At 52.0% G+C, this 22,367-nt stretch overlaps 1 protein-coding gene and 1 pseudogene across 1 annotated transcript in view; both read left to right on the top strand.

Annotated features, from left to right (window-relative positions):
• The window catches only part of LOC119110070 (vitellogenin receptor), a 36,348-nt gene extending 25,257 nt beyond the window's left edge, over positions 1-11,091 (top strand). The window contains exons 8-14 of the mRNA XM_037233813.1: positions 932-1,116; positions 5,484-5,707; positions 6,272-6,454; positions 8,530-8,738; positions 9,166-9,270; positions 10,044-10,107; positions 10,472-11,091. Coding sequence (XP_037089708.1) covers positions 932-1,116; positions 5,484-5,707; positions 6,272-6,454; positions 8,530-8,738; positions 9,166-9,270; positions 10,044-10,106 — 969 coding nt within the window. The 3' untranslated portion in view covers position 10,107; positions 10,472-11,091. The remainder of the gene's footprint in view (positions 1-931; positions 1,117-5,483; positions 5,708-6,271; positions 6,455-8,529; positions 8,739-9,165; positions 9,271-10,043; positions 10,108-10,471) is intronic.
• A 4,344-nt stretch (positions 11,092-15,435) lies between these two features.
• LOC119110538 (pre-mRNA-splicing factor syf1 homolog) lies at positions 15,436-21,279 on the top strand (annotated as a pseudogene).
• Positions 21,280-22,367: the final 1,088 nt, after the last annotated feature.

Here is a 22,367-nt window from a genome sequence, read left to right as displayed (position 1 = left end):
GTCGACGGGCGCGGAAGTGAGCGCCTGTCTTGTCATTTGGATGGTCGGCGGCGCGGAATAAAGAGGCCTCGTTACTACCTCGGGGCTTCCCGTATGCTCCGTTAGTGAGCTCTTCATTACGCTCCAGACCTTTTATCATGTCTACCGTAGATGCGGCTGCACGGTTCACCTTCATAACACGGCTTGATGGAACAGTATTACCCTGCCCGTTGTTTACAGGCATGTTATTTTCGCATCTCGGCTAATGTTGCAAAGTCATTAAACCATATGCTGCAGACACAAAATTCCTAACCGAGGTGTTGTATACCTGCGCCGCATGGAAATGCAGTCGTCGAACCTTTGTCTCGCAACTTGTTTTCCGCGATGTGTTGATGGCACGATTCCGGCTCTTGTTTAGGCACCGTCTTTTTAGTGGTGAGGAAAATATGTACTCATCCCTGGGGTTAGGCATCAAAACGCCGTCCCGGGAAGCCACGTTCGATGCCATCCACGCCGGATGGTAATTTTTGCTCATACGTGTGCTACTCGATTTTTCATGGGAAAACATTTTAAAGTTGAGTCTCATCAATGGTTGGGTGGGCTGGGTATACAGTCTGCTCCACTGCCGTGTTGCTTGATACGTGCTACGAAGTCAGGGCACCGGTGTTATCCGCCAATTTGCTCATGACCTCATGAACGAATGCTTTAATCTAGCTTCTTCTCCTGCTAAGTAATTAGGCAACAAGCATAAGTTTGATCCTGTACATGACTTGATTGATTGTGTCATAACGATTACCCTGTAAGTCATAGAACGAGTCATTCTACTTTTGACCGCCCCCAGACCTGACCAGCGACATAATCGCTACCTAATCCGACATTCGGCCTCGTTGAATAGCCGTCGACTCCGGCCTAATCCGTCACTTAACCGGCGACCCGACCTCTGACCTCGCAGTCGCTGCACTCGGGCGCTGACCGGCCGGATAACCTGGCCGTGGACTGGGTGACGGGCAACCTGTACTGGACGGACGGCGGCTCGTCCTCCATTCTCGTCTCGGAGCGAGACGGCCGCTTCAAGAAGACGCTCATCACCGAGGGCCTGCGCAAGCCGCGCGCCATCTGCGTCGACCCCGAGGCCGGGTGAGTGTCGGCTCGCCAGCCGGAGCTGCGACGGCAGCGACAGCTCTTGAGGCAGAGCAGCGCACGGTGGCGGCGATGCCCGGCATGAAGCTGCGTGCAGCGGCTGAACACCAGGCCCAGACTTGGGCGAAGCGCACGGGACCCCAGGTGCAGAGCCGAACATCAGAACAGTGGCCGGCCGGTCGGCTTCACTCGCGTGGATCGTGCCTGAACGGACACAATTTGATGCTGTGATTGACTAACGGACAGTGCTTCTGTGAGAGGTGCAGACAACTTCAATCGTGTTATCACTCCTTTTGGCTATTGTAGGGTGATCTTGCCTGAGGTCTGGGCAGTGTTCAACTATTTATGGTAGGTTAAAACGACAGACAAAAACCATCACAGAGCTCTTGGTTCAGAAAACAGGGCAATGACGTAAAGTGCTGGTGGGAGCCAGAAGATCCAGCTACTGGTCTGTTTTTCACGGCGATCCAGTTCAGTCACAAGCCACTTTTTCCCTGCCTTGCAAGTAAAACAGCTGTGTCGCAACGGTCGCCCACTTTTTCCATAATTATCGGTCATGATCAGCTGAAACCCAAACTTAACAACTGGTGCCTATCTGACTACGACCTATCTTATCTGGCGATATTGCATTCCTCTTCAGCCCGTGCATGACTGATTGGGATCAGAAATCCGGCAAAGAAATCAACTTAACTATCCCTAAGATGTGCAACCAAAGTCAACCAGCCCCCACGCTCTGTTGAGGCCGAACATGGAATTCAAACATAGCATGTCTCTGAACTCGGTCCCCAGTGCATCCTACAAGTCTGATCTCAGTGTGGTCATCGCTAAGAGCCTTCTCGGACCCCATCCCCGGTGCGACCCGTGCCGGAGCCCGTCCCCGGTGTGACCCGTGCCGGAGCCCCTCCCCGGTGCGACCCGTGCCGGAGCCCCTCCCCGGTGTGACCCGTGTCGGAGCCCGTCCCCGGTGTGACCCGTGCCGGAGCCCATCCCCGGTGTGATCCGTGCCGGAGCCCATCCCCGGTGTGACCCGTGCCGGAGCCCGTCCCCGGTGTGGCCCGTGCCGGAGCACCTCCTCGGTGTGACCCGTGCCAGAGCCCTTCCCCGGTGTGACCCGTGCCGAAGCCCGTTGCCGTCGTTTGCGCGGGCCGGCACCAGCGTCGGCGGGGGCAGTACCAGGCGGCCTTGTGTCGGGCGGCTGGTCCGGTGCCGCGGCCGTAACCCCTCGGCCCAGCCCTGGCGCCGCCGTCTCCCACACCCCGGCCACCGGAGGTCACCTGGCGCGCCGGCCAGCGGCGTGGGCCGAACCGGCGGCCAGCTCCGCCACTCACGCCCCTGTATGGAGGGGGCGTCCACCGATCGGACGGGACCGGTTCAGACCATGATATCTCGGCCCGCGGCCTCGGACAGCCGACTTCATGCTTCATCGCACCATAACGCTGCACCGTGGAAGGCTTGCGTGGGGCTGGATAATCGTGTTTGCCATCCCGGGTTTTCCGCTCTGTGAACTGGTATACTTCTCGTAAGAGACGCCCGTTGGTATTGCACCAGACGTAATCCAACCGACGGGAATCTTACAAAGCTGGCCGCATGCATTATTGTTGCGTGCACTGCGTGATGTAAGTGTTGTTCTCTCGAAAGGATCTCGACTTTCCAATCCGACAGAACCGATCCGTTGTACGTAACCGTTAACAATATGTTGAGTGATGTCTTTGCACAAGTGCTTGCAGATGTCTGACGGCAATTAAACATACTTAAATGACCACCTCGTTCCATCTACGCTATAACACCACTAAACGCCATTCTTGCTCGACCAAAAACCACTCGGCACCTTTATTTCGCCCCGCAGTATGCGAACGGCGCGTGTTGACCTTGACACCAACTTGCTGGCATGCCGGAAAAGGCTGTCGTATACCGGCGTCAGGTCACTCCTTAGTAGCTGTGTAGGTTCCAATCAGATGAGGTTAACGCTAGCGGTCCAACGCAACACCTGGTGATTTGCTCTCCGCGAAGTGCGTTCGTAAAACTGAACAATAAACTGCTGCAATTTAGCTGTGAACCTCGAGTGGAAACGCTCTATCTAATACGTTTATTAACTTCCCAGTAGGTAGGGCATATTCTGTACAGCTTCTGTTATGTCCAGTCTCCATGTAAGCACAGCTATGAGAGTGTCATTAGTACTGCTGCGTTTTGCCTGCTCGGTCAAATGCTACAGTACACTACGTACTGCAGTCACTGCGCACTGCCCCATCCACCCCGTACTGCTCTGCTGTTGCGTCCACTCCATCCATGCTCCCGCATCGTCATCCAGCACCGCAGCAGCTAGCACTTGCTCCGGTATGGTTCGGTCAGGGATCCGACTTTCCAGGAGCTCTCTGGCGGTGTCCTGCCATGGTCTGATCCCTGTCCGTTTCCGGCCCTCCATTGTTGTTCATAGTTCGCCTTCAGACCTTGCGCCAAAACGTCCATTGTCCCACGTCTTTCCTGTTCATCGCCACCGTCCTGACAGAGACTGTACACGCTCCTGTCCGCTGTCCTGTCGTCAGCAGTCCAGGCACGCGGCTGCGCCGTCCTGTTCAGCTTTCACTGGCGCACTGTGACCGCTGTAGGTCGTTTTTCACTGCTCCTCCCACGTCCATGTGCAGTGTAGCAGTGATGTAAAACGCCTGTTACGCCTCCACGCCCGCACCAAGCGTTGATCCGCTCCAGGTGCCAGTACTGCAATACAGAGGCACCCGCTTGTTTTGGTCCGTCCGCATCTACAGCAGGTCTCGTCTGAGCTGCTGCCCAGACGACCGTGTGAGACCGTGTCTGTCTCCACCGCACTTAGGTGCCCAGCCAATATCGTGTCATTCCGGTGCAGTCTGAGTGGTCCAGGATTCTGTTTTGGGCCTAATCCTGCTTTTCATTTTTCACAAACGATCTGATGCAATACGTGCCGTACTTTCACATACGCCGATGGCACGACATTTTTTGACCCCATCCCGCCTTCTAACATGCTAGGACTTAAAGGTTGTCGGTGAACAAAAGTTTGTCGGTAGTTCATGTCCTGCCTGGGTGGGAAGCAAGCGACGCCATGTAGCCCCATCGGCTAAGTGCGTCGTAAAACCCCAATGACGACTGCAACGATGCTCATACAGAACAGTCTTAAAAATAATCATGATGGTTGTTAATCTGTAAACCGCACATGGTAGTGGGTAGCTTTAATAGGCACAGAGGGATCAACAGATTTCGCAGATATGAGCTGATTTCAGACACAGGGCCTCTTCAGCGTTGTCAGCGCTGCGGTTAGCACTGAAGAGGGATTGCAGACGAAACATCTGCTAATTCCCCTCCTCTTATCAGGCCTACCCACCACCGTATTTGGCATACCGGCCAACAAGCAACAGCAAAGCCTTCAAGAACACCATACATCATCCAGCGGGATCTCCGAGAAGTGAATTAAAGCTTAATCACTCCAAAATGAGATGGTCTTCATTAACTTTCATTGGCCTAAACTCTGACCCGTAATATTCGGTTACCTTTGGCGCTAATGTCATTCAGTATTCTCAACGCGCGCGGATCCTGGGCTGTCACCATCGACTCGCCTGAACGTCGCTCCAGAGTTGAACAAGCATAGTTTCGATCGTATTTCGCTCGTTACCATGCAGCACTTACCTGGCTGGCTATGATGTGACGCCGTTAGCTGAAGGAGATAACACGGCTAGTGACTGGAGTACCAGTGTTTTCCATTTACCTTGCTAAATGGACGTGCTGGAGTAACCGCACCGATGCGCACAAACACATGGTGCAGAAGATTCTTAACCTTGACGCCCGTGTTGTAAATGATCTGAAGCACCATGATTGTGTGTCAGCTGTGCTATTACAAATGGGATGGCACGTAGTTAACAACACGCTCACTAAATCATGTTTCATGACCTGGTCTATACTATCCACTACCCATGTGCACGAGCAGAAGTCACTCCGCTCTGGCCAAGTGTGATGCCCGGTCAGCAGAAGCCGGCCAGCCGCACCTGGTGCGAGCTAGCTCTGAATCCGCGCGGTGATCACTCTTGCTCTGCGCGTCTCACAAATGGAGCATACTGCCCTCAAATGTGCGCCTGCCGACCAGCGCCATTACGTCCATGGCCAACCTTGCCTCACACCTGTCATCAAGATGATTAGGAAACCGCCCTTATCACCGTCTTTATCGTCGATGCTTTTATCTGTTGCGACTCGTACAGTGGCGTAAACTCCCGAGCATCCATTACCCATGGAGCACCCGACCCCCATGCATCTGTGTCTGTATCCACCGGCGCTGTCCCTGCAGCGCACACCGGTCCGCAGCGGCGCCTGCGCCTCCCCTCACGCTCCGGTGTGCCCGCCAGGCTGCTCTACTACACGGACTGGGCGGAGCCGGCGTTCATCGGGTCGGCGGGCATGGACGGCTCGCGGCCGGCGCCCCTCATCACGGGCAATCTGGTGTGGCCGAACGCACTCACCATCAGCCGCGAGACGCAGCAGCTGTTCTGGGCCGATGCTCAGCTGGGCCACATCGAGGTGGCCGACATGCAGGGTCGCAACCGACGCGTGCTGCTGAGGAGTCCCGAAGGTGAGCGCTGGCAGGCCTGCTCAGAAACACCGGGTGTGAGGACGAGGAGCCTCTCAGGGGATCGGGAAGGGGAGGGGGTGGGGGCACGCCAGTGTTGTTCAGGAGCGTCGCCGGTCAGAACTGGCATTGCTGGCAGAAATGCCCAGTGTGGGGGGCGAGAGAGCTGCTTAGGACTGCGTATGAGGACGGGCGGCGCCGGTCAGGAGTTCCGAGGGTGAGGACGGGCGGTGCTGGTCAGGAGTTCCGAGGGTGAGGACGGGCGGTGCTGGTCAGGAGTTCCGAGGGTGAGGACGGGCGGTGCTGGTCAGGAGTACCGAGGGTGAAGACGGGCGAAGTTGGTCAGGAGTCCCGAGGCGGGCGGCGTCGGTCAGGAGTCATGAGGGTGAGGACGGGCGGTGCTGGTCAGGAGTTCTGAGGGTGAGGACGAGCGAGGTTGGCCAGGAGTCCTGAGGGTACAGACGGAAGTTCGTCGTGCTTGGTGACCCGGGTTTTCTCCGTTGTGTGAGATCTTTGCTCCGACGTGCCATGTTCGCCATTCTCTCGACGTCTCCGCTTTTGTTCTAGGCCTTACGATCCGCCCGCTGCTGCACATCTTCTCGCTGGCCATCTACCAGAAGGAGCTGTTCTGGTCCAGCTGGGAGACCAACAGCATCATCAAATACAACGGCACGCACGCCATCACACTCCGCAACTCCAGCAGTCTGCCCATGGGCGTCCGCGTCTTCCATTCTTCGCAGCAGAAACCGCGTAAGCAGCGGGTGTCTCAAGGTGTTCTGCCAAACGCCGATCGATACCAATGAGCTCTGCTCGACGGTATCATTTCGCCACGTAAAAGCCAATCCAGGAGTCAGTCCTAAAGCCAGTCCAAAAGTCAGTCATAAAGCTAGTCCAAAAGCCAGCAGATGGCAGCTGCCGAACGTGACAGTCTGCGACCTTTCACATGTATTTCTGCTTTGTTAAGCTGGAAGTACATTGTGATTCCTCTATGCTTGTATTGAACGATTTTTTTTCATGCCGAAGCCCGAACCCGGGCTAAGCACCCTTCGCACGTGCCAGTCTGTTGGCTGTGAGTCTACCTTCGCACGTGCCAGTCTGTTGGCTGTGAGTCTACCTTCGCACGTGCCAGTCGATTGGCTGTGAGTCTACCTTCGCACATGCCAGTCGATTGCTGCGAGTCTACCTTCGCACGTGCCAGTCGATTGGCTGGGAGTCTACATTCGCACATGCTAGTCTGTTGGCTGTGAGTCTATGATGCGCGGACGGCGATTTACCGCGATTGGCACGCCGTGCGATGCTGCTGAGCGATCTGTGGACATGGGTGAAACCGCTCTGACGTCGCTCTAGGAGCCTTACCGATCCGGTTTCACCACGTCCCGGAAATCTAACTGCGCAGACATCCATCCGACTAAGCTGTACTTCCACACGCCATTGGTTTAATCTGATCCATCTGGTTCACCCATGAAATATAGAAAGACATAATTGTTCGGTCCCGCATCGTTTCGAGCAACCAAGCTAAAAAGGCACCTACGTGACATCCTGAACCCTACACATCTGCGATTTCCTTGAGTTGTTGCTTGTTGCGTTGATAACTGCTTACGCTTATATTTATTTCATTTCGTCATTAAAAGCTTCTCAAAAAACATATTTGGCAAACAGGGTGCATTGAAAGCTGACGTGGAGAGAGGGAATGCCATAAGCTGAAGGCGCAGCCGGTGTAACCGTTACACCACCCAGCGTTTCTTAAGAGATAATTCCGCTATCAGATGTAATGACAGACGACGCGACACATTGGCGCTGGAATGCAGGCTTCTTCTGCGACTTAACCAGACACCAGTTGTTATTTTTACGTCTTGCAATATCCGGAACCTAGATTGTTGTGCCAAATAAGAGGAAACTTTGATGCTTCGGGTTTTTACATCAGACATCAGCAAACTCTGAGACGAGATAGTGACTAAGGATTGACACCAACGTCTGTCTGGATTGATATGGCCTAATCACATAGACACGCCGAATATCCTTATTGATTTTTATCCCTGCCATCCAACCGTCTAAAAATTTACTTTATCAACGTTATTTTCGAATCGCTCGCTAAATCCATCGCATACCGGCCACACGGCTTTCATAGCATTGCTTTGGTGCTTTATATATGCAAGAAACGTCTTCAGTTCCTTTTTTGGCGTTATATGAGTTCAGAGCTCTTATGCTGAGTTATTAGCCTGCAATATACCAGGAGACATTGGTTGAACGACGCTATAAAGCACAGACTGGTTACATTGCCAGCAGTCAAGGTTTGTTCTGAAGCGTCGTTTAACCAGTACCCCCTGGCATAATACACGGAATGTGCAAGGTCGATAACTCAGCATAAGAACTCTGAACTCATTCTATTCTAGTGTATCGTGGAACCCATCTAGTCCCAACCACAGCCGAATAACACAATATATTATAGTTTTGTATTCTACTCGACTGCGCTTTATTCAATGCTGCTGTCGTGGCTCAACCTTCAGTATGATTGTGCCGTGTAGTCATTGCATCAACCTGTACAGGCACAGGTAAAGCACGCGGAATGATTATAATCGAGAGCTTAATCGAATTTGTTCTGCCGCTGCAAAACAGTTTGTCGGCGCATCTGGCGGAATATTTATTCGCTCATTTCCCTACAACACAGCCATTCGATTGCTTTAAAAGCCTTTCACGGTAACAGCTCGTCTTTCCATATCCCTGCGATGTTCCACCCTCCCAGCGGAGTGCCCGCAGTGCAGTGTATGCAGTGTCCGTGTAGTGCAGTGCAGTGCAGTGTCTGATGAGCCGCCCGCTGTCGGCAGTGACGCGGCCGAACCCGTGTGGCGAATCTGGCGGCGGCTGCGCCACACTCTGTCTGCTGACGCCTGATGGGGGCCGCGCCTGCGCCTGCCCCGACCACTTCGTCACCGAGGACGACGGCGCCACCTGCACCACCAACTGCACCCGCGACCAGTTCATCTGCAAGCAGACCTTCAAGTGCCTGCCGCACTGGCTCGTCTGTAACGGCGAGGTGCGTCGAAGGCGCACCGAGCGGCGGCGGTGGCGCCCCCTATAGCGGGCGGGACCGTTATTGGCACGCTGGACGGGGCGCGGAAGAAGCGCTGTCAGTCAGTTGGAACGTACGAGGGTACATGGAAAGGATAGCGATCCTCGTGTGCAGGAGTCTACTTGGCCTACTTCTTGCAGACCGCAGTTGAGGTGTGAAGAACTCAATGTATTAGTCATTAATTTCAGGCAGCGAAATAACGCAAAAACGACACAGGTGCGAAGTTTTGTTTTCCCAGCGCTGCAACAATACGATATATTACACTTCAATTCGATACGTCGAAGAACATTTAATAATACCCTCCCATTATCAACCAAGACACCGATGTCTTGGCATGAGTTTGAAATGTCCCCGTCACCCTATTCCACGTGACCTGACCTTGCCGCTGCAGGACGACTGCGGGGACGGCTCGGACGAGCCCGAGTTCTGTCCCCCGTTCAACTGCGAGCGAGGACAGTTCCAGTGCCGAACCGGACAGTGCATCCAGTCGGAGCAGGTCAGTCCAGGACGCTGCCGACAGTGAGGCCCTCCGAGGCGGTGATGGCCTCTGGGCAGTGAGTGAGAACAGTGACGCACCCTGAGCTAGCGAGAAACTTTATCAGTGGGATGACCCGAGCAGAGGACAGTTCTAGTAGTGGTGCACCCCAGAGGGTAAGACACCGAATTAGTGGGACACTCGAGTTAATTGAGAAACCTCTCTCAGTTCCTCCTTATGGAGGCTGGGCTTGGAAGAACGAAAATCTCGTAACCTTTAGCAAAGCAAGACATTGGTGCTTCAGACATCTCGATTCGTAAGATGTTTTCGTCAGTGAGATAGCTGGGGACAGTCTACTTAGTTTGGGTCGTGAGCCGTTTGGAGCGATGGGATTCGCCGGGCAAGCCCGCGCCGTCGTCACTGAAACAATCCACGCAAGAGGGCATGAAAGACTCCAATTTTTAGGCATATGGTTCTCCAATTATATTAAAATATTTATATGTTTAGGCTCCTCATTTCCAGCACTTTTAACAAACTACGCCTTAGGACACTACCTTCTCATCCGAGTCGTGCATAAATCAGCTCTGCAAGTGTCGTAGTCAAAGCTGCGTACTGAGGTGAAATTGTAATATGCGACCATAGGAATTTCGGAAAATTGAAGAACCACTTCTGCCCTGTCGAAAATGTGCCATTTCTCCGTTCATGCCGGCAATTTGGCATTAGGCATGCAGTTTTAACAATGATTGTATAATATGCGCCTCTTGCACAGGCAATAAAATCCGGACGTGTTTCAGATTTGCGATGGAAAGCCGGACTGCTTGGATGGCGGAGACGAACTGAGTTGCGCAGACTCGTGACGTAAGTAACTTTATGTGAGATGGGAAGGCTCGTAACATTGGCTAGATACTACTCGTCGCGGATCACCATGACAGGTTTAACCTCGACGTCACCGACGTACAACGGTTGCGTGGGAATCAGCGGATGGACTGAACTAAAAGCAGACTCATATGCGTGTCACGTGGTCTGGAACTATAATTTTCATTTTTCTCAGCGCCGTTCACAGGCGGAATCGGAATGAGTGTCGGAGTCCATTGCGCTGTAACTGGCCTGAGTACCGCAAACGCGTCTGCTGTCGTTGCGTCGGTAAGACGCGGCATTCGCGTGGGCTGGCGTGACCGGTGTGAGAAGCGTGCTGCTGACTTCCGTGCTGTGCCGTCGCCAGCTGGTCCGGGGCTCGAGGCACGTCAGCAGGATGGTGAAGCCAGAGCGTGCGCCCTACACCCAGCCCCTCTGGCAGATAGACGGGCGACGAAGTCTTCCGGCAGCGCTCCTGGAGCGCCCCACGTGGGCGCGGCCCCAAGGAGCGCTCGGAGGAGCTGAATCATTGTAAATACGTCATACCTATGGCCGCGAGCGCGTGTGAGCCGTGACGGTGCGGCCGAACCTTCGCTCCTTTCTTGTTGTGTCGTTGCTTTTTGCGTCGACGGCGAATGCGGCGAGTTTTGTTTTAGGACCGCGTAAGCCGCCTTCACTGGGCAGTGCGGATCAGTTCAGCTGTTTTGATACATGCTGTACAGCTATGTGACGCCACTTACGAAACCTGTGACATCTGTAACGTGATCTTGAGTGTTGTTTGTATGTTTATGTAGCTTAAGTCTAGATCAGTTCTATTATGAAAGTAGTGTCTTATCACTGTACGCACCGCTCCATCTTCCTCAGAACGTTTATGTAGCGAAGGGGTGGAAATGGTGTGCATTTGCAGCATTCGTCATCCGAAATAATACAGATGAAATACGCAAATAGCTGCCCTGAATGAACCTCAGTAAGACGACCGAGATGCATTGGTTGAGATGCTTGGTTGGCCAGCGTAATCACACTTCAATTGATCTGCGCTCGACAAATGCAGCAGCCATTTCTGAGTCTCAGTGGTATAAGCTGCTTTTACTCCGTTCCACGAGTGCCCAGTAACAGTCGCCGATCGTGGTTCCTCAATCGTACCTCCATGCCAAGTGCACAACGGTGGGATCACGTCTCCAATACGGACAAGCCGGGGGCTGCTGTGTTTGCCTTTAAGTGCCCTTCCGTTCTCATTCAGATTCGCTCCGAGATACGAGTGACATATCGAGCTGAATATTCGCACCATACCCACATTACGCGCATGTACCGCACATGACAATTCCAAGCTTATGTCAGCGGTAAAGTTAAGTAAGTTATTTCTGAGGCCCGAACAGCTGCCGTCCGCTCCGCCGGAAGTTGCCCGTGCGCGGGTCAAGATGGTGACGGTCAGACGCGCCATGCGGCACAAATCGGGGTTCATCCAAGGTCGGCCCGACCATGCGCGGTCGCCGCGTGATGCACGCGACGCCGGCCAACCGTGCGCGAGCCGCAGCGTGTCGCCGATAGGCGTCGCCACGATCTCACCGGTCAGCTTAGACCAGCCGAGGCGTCCAGGCGGCCGATGGCGTGTAGGTTCGACCGAGGAAGTGCGAGCAAGTGAGCATGTGTTCCCATGTATGCATGCATGCCTATCAAATGGCGGATAACTCTTGGCCCACGCGGCTAGTATGCGGTGATGAAACATCCCGCAATTTTCGGATATTGGGACGGACGGCGTAGGCTTAATCTCATGGCTTCACCCCATGCAGCGTCATGAGACCCGTTGTTGAAGCTGAAAATATAATTTGGGGGCACCAGAAGCCATCCATGGTGGAAAAGTGAGACAAATCTGGGTCTGAAGGGAATGGGGAGCCTTAGCTGTGCCGCTAGGCAACACCGCTCCTTAACACGCGCTCAGGTGGTCGGTTGGATACCCTTCGCTCGGGTGGGGTGGGGGTCAATTTGGCCCCCCTGAGATCGCAAGCACTAACAGAGCTAGAGACACCCGATTTGCAGGGTGTATTGGCCTGTACCTGAACTCACTTAAATCAAAGTTTGGGGCTTCTAGATCATAACCTTTGCGTCAAATGAGGTCAAGCCAGACCAATTTTCGGGTTGGGTTCTAAAGTGCCCCAAAACCTAGATATCTGTTCTAAGCAAAGGTTGCATGCTCCTTTCAGATCAGTGACTTTGTTCAACCTTTTGAAGGTCATGGTGACCGAAAGCATACATGACTGCTTTGAGTTTTGAATTTGAATAAGCGTCAAAGGTTACGCTAAGAAGTATGCTCCTAAATTCAAAATGTCGACCTGGGCTTTCTTAGGTCAGTCACCTATTTTGACCTTGGAGAAGTCTATGGAAAATGCATAATGTGTCTCCTGTCATCAATAAATTCGAAATGAGCGCCAGAAACCACCCCATACTGCGAGCCCTGGAAGCTAAGTCAGAGTGGTTTTGACCCTGGTCTGACCTTCAAAACTAGCCTTAGATTAATTTAATTTGTTCATTCAATTGTTGTAATGGCTAAGAAAGCACCTCAGAGCCGTATGGCTACGTCTAACACTCCGCTGTTGCATCAGATTGAACGATATCCTAGAAATTCACTTCGCGGAATCCATGGCCTGACTTTGACCTGTCGCAGGTCATCAACCTTACAAGGCACATCTAAATTTTTTGGCACCAAGCAATCCGTTATTCAGTTGTCTACAGCTATGCAAAATGTGGCATGGCTACGCCGCGCCGTTCGGAAACTATTCGGGAAAAACTTCCGGGAGCAATTTGACCCCACCCAAGCTCGTGTTAAAGTCCTAGAAAAAGAAGTGCCGGTGCAAATTACCGAAAGATGTTCAGCCGAACGTTATTCCACCGAATGTAAACAAACCGATTGCTTTTTGCTGTTACGCCATTTCGCCGTAGTTTTGTTTTCAAGTAACGCGACGCACGTCGTTTTGCGCGCCTTTACGCGGCGTAAGCGACCGCAGAGGCCATAATAGCGCGCTGGGGTCATGACGCAACCGAGGTTCGGACTTAGGCCACAAATGGAGCAGCCGAAGGCACTGACCCCCTGCCCATTACATCCTGTTCGTACCATGTTAAAACGACGAACGTCTAAAAGGCGAAACGCTTTTGACAACATTTGCTTTTTAAGAAGTGCAAAGTGTCTAAATGCAGGTTGGTAGAAAGGCTAATCCGTCAAGACTTGATTAGTTTTCCCAAGTGTTAATTAACGGGATGTCAGTATGCGGAAACGGCATTTAGACGAATAGATAAGCATCGAATGGCAAAAGAAGCGAAATGTTTTAGTCGAACTATAAACTGTACGAACAGCAATTTGACGAATGAGAAAACACCAAATGTTTGAGTTCCTGAAAGCCAATGGTCAAAATGCAATTTGACGAATGCCAATGAGATGGGCACAAATTCGTCGAATAGCCACCTTGCCGAACAATGGTCCCTTTTGCCATAATGTAGCTCGAGCGATTGCAAATCTTCTTTGGTGATATCACCACAGACCGCAATGGGCGGTCCATGAATTACGTTACACATTAATAGCAAGATGTTGGTTGGGCGTGACCAATATGGCTAAGATCATGGAGTAACTCGCGCTGGTTTGGCTTGCTTAGTACTTGATATAGGTAAACAGGCGAGTGGAACACTAGCCTTCCTCCTTTTATGTGACTTGGCACACAGCAGGTCACCTCTGACCATGGCGACTAAAGCCCATCTGACAGGAGGTAGTTAAGGGTTATGAGTATGGTCCTGATTCAAGCTGTCAAATATCACATTCACCATCGCTCCCTCAGACTAATCTGTTGTAGCTTGACAAGAGCTTTTCATTGCCGTTTTTTTCACGTGGACCTAGCTTGCCAAGTTTTTGATATATCTTCGGGCCACTGAGGCTTCTCTCAGTAGGGCGATAGAGTGAAAAACACATATATTGCAACTAAGTGGACAACTGTACGCACTGTAAGTTCAAAGTTCTTACACCGAGCTAACGGCCTTCGACATACCAGAAAGTACTGGCTAAACAACGCCATAGTGTTAAACGATCGTATTGGCGGTTCACAGTGTTCTGAGCTGCGCTCCACTTTTCAGCAGTAAGTGTTTAACTAAAAATACTGTCATCTTAATGGCATTTGATTAAAAAGCATTGCGGTCAACCAACCTTCCACTAGAACATTCAGTCAAAATGGCATTCAAGTGGAAAAATCGGCTCATTGACATTTCAATGAAGAGCATTTCAGCAAATTGCCATTAGAATTTACAACAGCTTGGCAATAAACACTCGACCAAAAAGTACGTCGGCAAATAGGCATTCAAATTAAATAGATTGGCAGATTAGTAATCCAGGAATATTAATTTTGACTTCATGACATTTTGTAAGTTAAACACGTCGAAAAAGGCGCGCTTACAAATTGCCACGCTGCTTTTAGCATATACCTTCACTAAAAGGCGTCAAAAAGACCTGTCGATGAAAAACATCCGTGTAGATGAATTCGGTTGAAAGGCAATAGGGCAAATGCACTTCAGTGAGATATTTGTCCGGAATACCCCGTGGTACTGCCGCGGTGCCCACGAACCCCACCACCCTTTCTTATGGCTATGGAGGCTGACGTATGGGAAAGTGATCCTATATACGACTAGAGGAGGCAAAATATTATCGTATATGAAGATTTATTGAACAGCAAAAGCAATGCATGCCTTTCAAAACATGGCATGGTTTTCAGTGACGTCACATACTACCTTACCGTTTCTATTCTCCGCGCAACGGCTGTGCACGGATGCGCCATATATGCCATTTGAGCCGGCCTGTTATGCTATTTTCGAGCGTGAGAGTTTGAGTTGATGTGGGGGATTATTCCGGCTATCATTAATTATTGGTCTCTGCGAGAGATCAGCCCGGAGTTCATAGGACGTAGGTCCTTACGAGAGGTTGATACATCTTTAGTGCCGTGGATTGTCCCGCACAGTAAGGATTTTTTGTGGGATGGTTTAGATGGATGGCTTTTGTGTGTAGATAACTTGCGCAAAGCATGCTGTGTTGGCTATTAATCCACCACTAAGTTGTACTGGTCCGGTGCATTAAACAATTTTGCAACATGCCTCTACCTGCAAGCCAGGATGTGTAAAGTGGATGTTGTAGTAAAAATTTCAGTGCATGTAGAACAGTGCTTTGGGCACTCTCCAAGTAGACGTTTTAACCAGCATGACACTCAGCACACTGATGGGGCTTATGCATCAAGTACAGTGGGTGGATTGGGAGGAAGTGGAGGAATGCTGACAGATAGGCTGTGCCTCAAGCACAGGAAGGCTCACAGGTATCAATTTACTGTAGCATGACATATACATATATACATTAAATATCTGTAACATATGTTGAAATGCTACTGGACTTGAAAAAGGCATGCAACATCAAGCATGCTTGGCATAGAGGGTGCATAGCAGAAACAATTTCAGTGGACATACATGGCTATCAGGATGCCTGGTGCATGATGTATGATCTTCATCAATTGAGGTTCATTGAGAGCCATTTTTGAAGTTATCATAACATTTTAATGTCAATTACTAGTAAAATTCTTCAAAAATAAGCTAACTTGAGCTTTAATGAACTCCAGATCATATGGGGGACAAGTTCAGCATGTCAATATCACTTCAGCATCCAGCTCAGTATATGGGTGTTATACAGACTTGAGAATGGCAATGGTAGAGCTTGTCTACCTTGGGCTGCCCTGACCCTCTGTGGCCATTTGCCACCTGTCCTCCCTATCAGACCAAACATGCCTGTTATAGTACTAATACCCAGTGCCTTCAGGCTACAAATCAACCATGTTTCACCAGCTATGCTTACAACTGAAATGTCATGATCCATGAGCCACATGACCATGTCAAACCTACATGAACCATGGAAGGGCTGGTGTTTGGCATAGCCATGTGTTGTTCTGTGCAAAATTACTGCTGCTGGAAGAAAATTGAGCAAAGTGGATGGAGCCTGTGTCAAATATATTGTATTCCCATCTGGTCCTAAAATCCTTAGTGCCTTTAGTCATCACTGCCATTTTTTAAAAATTCATTTGTGTAATGCTATCTTCCATCTCAATCACATGCCTTTTATTTCAGCTCAGTTTACTTGCATGTCCTTTTATGTGAAGACTGCATGCCCAATATCCTGATCATTGGTCACTAATTTATAAACAATATTGCAATAATGTGGATGACATTTTAATTCAATTCCAAAGCATCATATGTGCTCTATAACTTTTTAACAAAGTTGTGTTGCAAGAATAACTGGCTCCAGTAGCATTGAATCATTAGTTAAGCTCAGGCTATCAGGATGGATGCTGATCCTTACAGCCCCATTGACAAACATTGTGTGGTACACATTCTGTAATTTTGTCAGTTATCCAAACAGTATTAGGAATTTGTAAAATGTTATGAAAGGTCCTGATGTGGCTGTCCATGCATTTCTCCCTTGGCATGGAAATGTGACCAGATAGCAGTCTTGAAAGGGGGAGAATTGGGCTGTCAGGGTGCTAAACCCATGCTTATTCCTATGAATGCATGTTGCATTTTTAGATTAGCAGCTGGATTGGGGGACTGGATTGCACATTTGTTATGCTTAAAAAATAAGCTTGGGCTGCAATGACTTATGAACAAGTTATTTTCATGTATCATTACTTTTGTAAAACTTGCTATGATCACTAAGTAAACAAGTTTGGTGGCTGAAATCAGATCATTTGTTAGCATGACATGCAGCTTGTGTTTATCGAGTTTTATTGTCCTGTCCATTTGGGTACCTGTCAAATGACAAACTGATGGCAAGTCCTCCCTCTTGGACTTGACACCTATTTAGGACTGAGAAATAGATCCAGTGTCAGTACAAATCTGGGCAGCTTTGCTGTAGCTTTTCAGGGTCAAAGAACAACATGCAAGTATTTGAAGACTTGTGCCAACCAGAGGCACATCTCATTCACACAGATACTGGGCTAGTGAGCTGATAGAGCAATGATTTATTTGTACATAACATGTCAGGAAAAAAGGGTGTGACCTTTTTTATCAGTTGGATCATCTCACATCTGTCATATACCATTCATATGCCACAAAGACATTAGGCATGCAAAAAAGTGTCAAAAGCATCAGCTTTTTCATCTAACTGTGTCCCATTATAGTTAAAAAGGGATTGAACAAAACCTTTATTATGGATTAAAATTGAGTTCCACAGGAGAAATTCAAGACTGAATTGCAGGAATGGTTAATAATTGGACTGAACATATGTTATGATAGATGTTACAAATCACTGATTGGGAAATTAAAGCACACAGTAAAGGGTGATATGCCTTGAGCAGAGTGTGCCTGCCACTCACTATGAGAACAGGCATGACAGGCCATGATGCTACTATTGCACTATTGTCCTAATCAGTTGTCATGCACAGTTATGCAATGAACTGTTGTTGTTATGGATTCTTAAAGACACAGTTCAACAGCCCAGGCTGGGCACCATGTGACCAATGTAGTTGGTGCACCTCAAAGCCCAAATCATCAACAGCCCAGGTTGTATGATGGCCCCCTTACACAGAGATTTTGGAGGGAGCGATGACAGGCTGGTCCGGAATGGGGTCTGAGCTGGAGTCGGGCTCCGACCAGACGATTTGACTGAAATGTTTCCTCATCTTACCTACACCATTGTTAATGCAGTGGACTGCCGGTTCAACACTCGATACCTGTGGTACACCAGATGCTGTGTTATTATGGAACATATGTCCCACTCCCTCAGTCTATCATCCATATTGATGTCAGGTTTATGGTCGTATTTTTGTTGCACTCGTTTTTGCTTCACCTGACCATTTCGTGATTTCAGGCGTGCTCGAAGTCTGTCCAATATAAGACAAACTGCAAGATGCCTGTATCTGAAAAGCCAGAGATCATCTTCAGTGAAGATGATCTCCCATATGAAGAGGAGATCCTCAGAAACCCTTACTCGGTGAAGCACTGGCTGCGCTACATCGAGCACAAGAAGGAGGCGTCATGGGAAGTCAGTCAACATGCTGTACGAGCGCGCGCTGCGCGAGCTGCCAGGCAGCTACAAGCTGTGGCACAGCTACCTACGTCTGCGGCGCAGGCAGCTCAAGGGCCGCTCCATCATCGACCCGGCCTATGACGCCGTCAACAGCGCCTTCGAGCGGGCGCTGGTGTTCATGCACAAGATGCCGCGCATCTGGCTCGACTACTGCCAGCTGCTGATCGACCAGCAGCTGATCACGCGCACGCGCGGCGTGTTCGACCGCGCACTGCGGGCGCTGCCCATCACGCAGCACCACCGGCTCTGGCCGCTCTACATCAGCTTCGTGAAGAAGCACGACGTGCCGGAGACGGCCGTGCGCGTGTTCCGCCGCTACCTGAAGCTCTGCCCGGAGAAGGTGGAGGAGTTCATCGAATACCTGCGCTCGGTCGACCGGCTGGACGAGGCGGCCATGCGCCTGGCGGCCATCGTCAACGAGGAGCACTTCGTGTCGCAGCAGGGCAAGTCCAACCACCAGCTGTGGAACGAGCTTTGTGAGCTCATCAGCAAGAACCCGCACAAGGTCAAGTCGCTGGACGTGAACGCCATCATTCGCGGCGGCCTACGCCGCTACACGGACCAGCTGGGCCAGCTGTGGAACTCGCTGGCCGACTACTACATCCGCAGCGCGCTGTTCGACCGCGCGCGCGACATCTACGAGGAGGCAATCCAGACAGTGACGACCGTGCGCGACTTCACGCAGGTGTTCGACGCCTACGCCCAGTTCGAGGAGCTCAGCCTCAACAAGCGGATGGAGCAGGTGGCGCAGAAGACGACGCCCTCGGAGGAGGACGACATCGAGCTGGAGCTGCGGCTGGCGCGCTTCGAAGAGCTGATCCAGCGGCGGCCGCTGCTGCTCAACTCGGTCCTGCTGCGCCAGAACCCGCACAACGTTCTGGAGTGGCACAAGCGCGTAGAGCTGTTCGCGGGCAAGCCGCGCGAAATCATCAACACGTACACGGAGGCGGTACAGACGGTCGACCCCAAGCTGGCCACGGGCAAGCTGCACACGCTGTGGGTGGCCTTCGCCAAGTTCTACGAAGAGAACGACCAGCTGGACGACGCGCGCGTGGTGTTCGAGAAGGCGTGCCAGGTGGGCTACGCCAAGGTGGACGACCTGGCGACGGTCTGGTGCGAATGGGCCGAGATGGAGATCCGGCACGAGGAGTATGACCGCGCGCTGCAGCTGATGCAGCGCGCCGTGGCGCCGCCGCCGCGCAAGGTGGCCTACCACGACCAGTCGGAGACAGTGCAGATGCGTATCTACAAGTCGCTCAAGCTCTGGTCAATGTACGCCGATCTGGAGGAGAGTTTCGGCACATTCAAGACGTGCAAGGCCGTTTACGACCGCATCATCGAAGCTGAAGATCGCCACGCCAGCGCATCATCATCAACTACGGCCTGTTCCTCGAAGAGAACAACTATTTTCGAGGAGGCGTTCAAGGCTTACGAGAAAGGCATCGGCCTCTTCAAGTGGCCGTACGTGTACGACATCTGGAACACGTACCTCACCAAGTTCGTCGAGCGGTACGGCGGCACCAAGCTGGAACGCGCGCGCGACCTGTTCGAGCAGTGCCTGGAGCACTGTCCCGAGCAGTACGCCAAGTCACTGTACATGCTTATACGCCAAACTGGAGGAGGAGCACGGCCTGGCGCGGCACGCCATGGCCGTCTACGACCGCGCCACGACCGCCGTCCCGCAGGCCGAGAAGAAGTTCATGTTCGACGTTTACACCCGCAAGGCAGCCGAGATTTACGGCGTGACGCGCACGCGCGAGATCTACGAGAAGGCTATCGAGCAAGCTGCGCGACGACGAGGCGCGCGACACGTGCATGCGCTTCGCCGAGCTGGAAGCGCCGGCTAGGCGAGATTGACCGGGCGCGCGCCATCTACGCCCACTTGCAGCCAGATGTGTGACCCGCGCACCACGGCCACCTTCTGGAGCACGTGGCGCGAGTTCGAGGTGCGCCACGGCAACGAGGACACGATGCGCGAGATGCTGCGCATCAAACGCTCCGTGCAGGCCACCTATAACACGCAGGTGAGCGGCACTGGGCCGACCGGCAGCGTTGTCGGGCTCGACCGCGTCTCGAAGGACGGTGGTAGAGTGTGTAAGGGTTTACCAATCTGGCTTGTTTACGGGGTAAGTTGGTTTTGTATGCGAGGTCTTTTAAAGAGGGCGAGTTCGTCTATTTTATCTAGTGACAGTTTCTAGTAATGCCTTTTGGCAGCGTGCTACGTGCGACTCGGCGGATACTTTTTGATTGCCATTGGGGCGAAGTACAGATGAATAAGTTTCAGAGTATGGCAGGTGCGTCCGCCACTTGGCGTTCATGTCCCGTGATGTTTGCGTCGTGGCGATCGTGTCACTGACCCTGTCGCCTCCTGAGCAGGTGAACATGATGTCGGCGGCTATGTTGGCGTCGGCCTCCTCCATGGCGGGCACTATCTCGGACCTGGCGCCCGGCCTCAACGACGGCATGCGCATGCTGGAGGCGCGCGCGGCGCAGAAGTCGGCGGGCCGGCCGGACGACGGCGGCATCCTGTTCGTGCGTGGCACCGCCACCGAGGAGGAGACGGCCGTGGCCGAGGACGGTCGCGTCCAGAACCCGGCTGAGATCCAGCTGGACGAGGACGAGGATGACGATGAGGAAGAGGAGGAGACTGTCTCACAGCAAAGCGTGCCTGCACAGGTGTTTGGCAGCCTGGCCAAGCAGCACGAGGAGAAGGAGGAGGCGGGAGAGGAGTGATGGTGTTTCGTGAATTCTGTGTCGCTGATATGCATGCTGGGTGATGTGGCCGGCGAGCCACACCGTCGGTATTGCACTGTGCCACATACTTTTGCCTTCGAAGTGAGTGCCGTTTGTCCATTTTCGCATGGAATCATCAGGGAGCCAGCAGCGCGAAACGGTGCTTGTGGGATGACCCGACAGATACATTGCGTACGGCTGATGTACGTTTTGGCGTAAGTGCGCGATTATGTGGATGGCGGTCAGCAGATTATGCCGTACAGTTATTCCGATGGAAGGATGAACGCGGTGGCACGTTGTTGGCGAGGTATTTGACTGGTTGTAACCGAAAACTCGAGGTCGGCTAATACAGGTACGTATTTGCTTTTTGGCTCAGGTGTGCTGGTCTCACTGGTGAGCGTACGCTGGTCGTCATCTCCAGGGCGCAGACAAGCATGGCGGCATCGCGCCGAGCCAACTTTGCCGCCCAACTGCTGGCGTCGAGTGTGGAGAACGACACTGGCACCTGGAGACGGGTGGTTAGTGGTTGCGAACGCGAAGCATCTCACGGGCGCTGATTTTTACCAGGGAGGTGCGCTGTTCAGTCAGCGCCCGGAGTCAGCAGACTTCAAGCACCGCCGCGGCCTCTCCTGCTACAAGGAGGCTGCAGAATACGAGCGGGATGTCGTGACCGGGCCTGGTGGAGAGTCGCGTCGGCACCATGCGTTTTTGCCACGCGCTGTGATTGTGTCCAATTCGCGACACGTTGCTTACACGCAGCACCATTCCTGTGTAGACGAAACGCCGTTACCGGCGTGTAACGCCATCACTGCGTACATCGTGGCGCATCGTTCGTTATGCATGCCTTCATTTCCCCTGTAAACCGTGACACGTGACTTCTTGCCCGCAACACCACGTTTGTGTGCGTATCGCGATCCGTCGTTATGTAAGCGCACATGCGTTTCCGGCTAAACCGCCACCCTTCATTAAGCGCCGTGATCTACACAGGAAGGCCGCCGGTGTAAATTATGACGCATCCAAGTGTATCTATACGAAGCGACTCCCGCCCAGATCACTATGCATTGACATTTACATATGCGGTTATCTCGTCAGAGATCGTGCGGAAATCATCAGTGCGAAAACATTGCCGTCTGCCCTATGGATGGAAGTTAGATTCGTCGGTAAGGCAGGATCCGGTAATACTCAATGCCTGCCTTCTTTTGGCGCCTTTGTCGTTGAGACGTTCCGTTGGTGACCTTTCCATGCGTGACTTATATGGCGCACTGACCAAGTATCTGTTTGATCAGGCATGCGTGTAGCCACGCACCCAAGATTAGGGGATACTTAAGGATGAGGAATCACACTAGCCCGGAATGAACAGCGCGACCTAAAAACGTCAATTTGTAGCAGACAACCGGGAAAAGCATGCGGCCCACGGGCACGATGGAGGTCAGGT

The sequence above is a fragment of the Pollicipes pollicipes genome, unplaced genomic scaffold (assembly GCF_011947565.3).
Source record: "Pollicipes pollicipes isolate AB1234 unplaced genomic scaffold, Ppol_2.1 Scaffold_7231;HRSCAF=8579_pilon_pilon_pilon, whole genome shotgun sequence".
In the NCBI taxonomy this organism is placed as follows: domain Eukaryota; kingdom Metazoa; phylum Arthropoda; class Thecostraca; order Pollicipedomorpha; family Pollicipedidae; genus Pollicipes; species Pollicipes pollicipes.
Note: the sequence above shows the minus strand (reverse complement) of the source record. Positions and strands in the feature narration are given on the sequence as shown.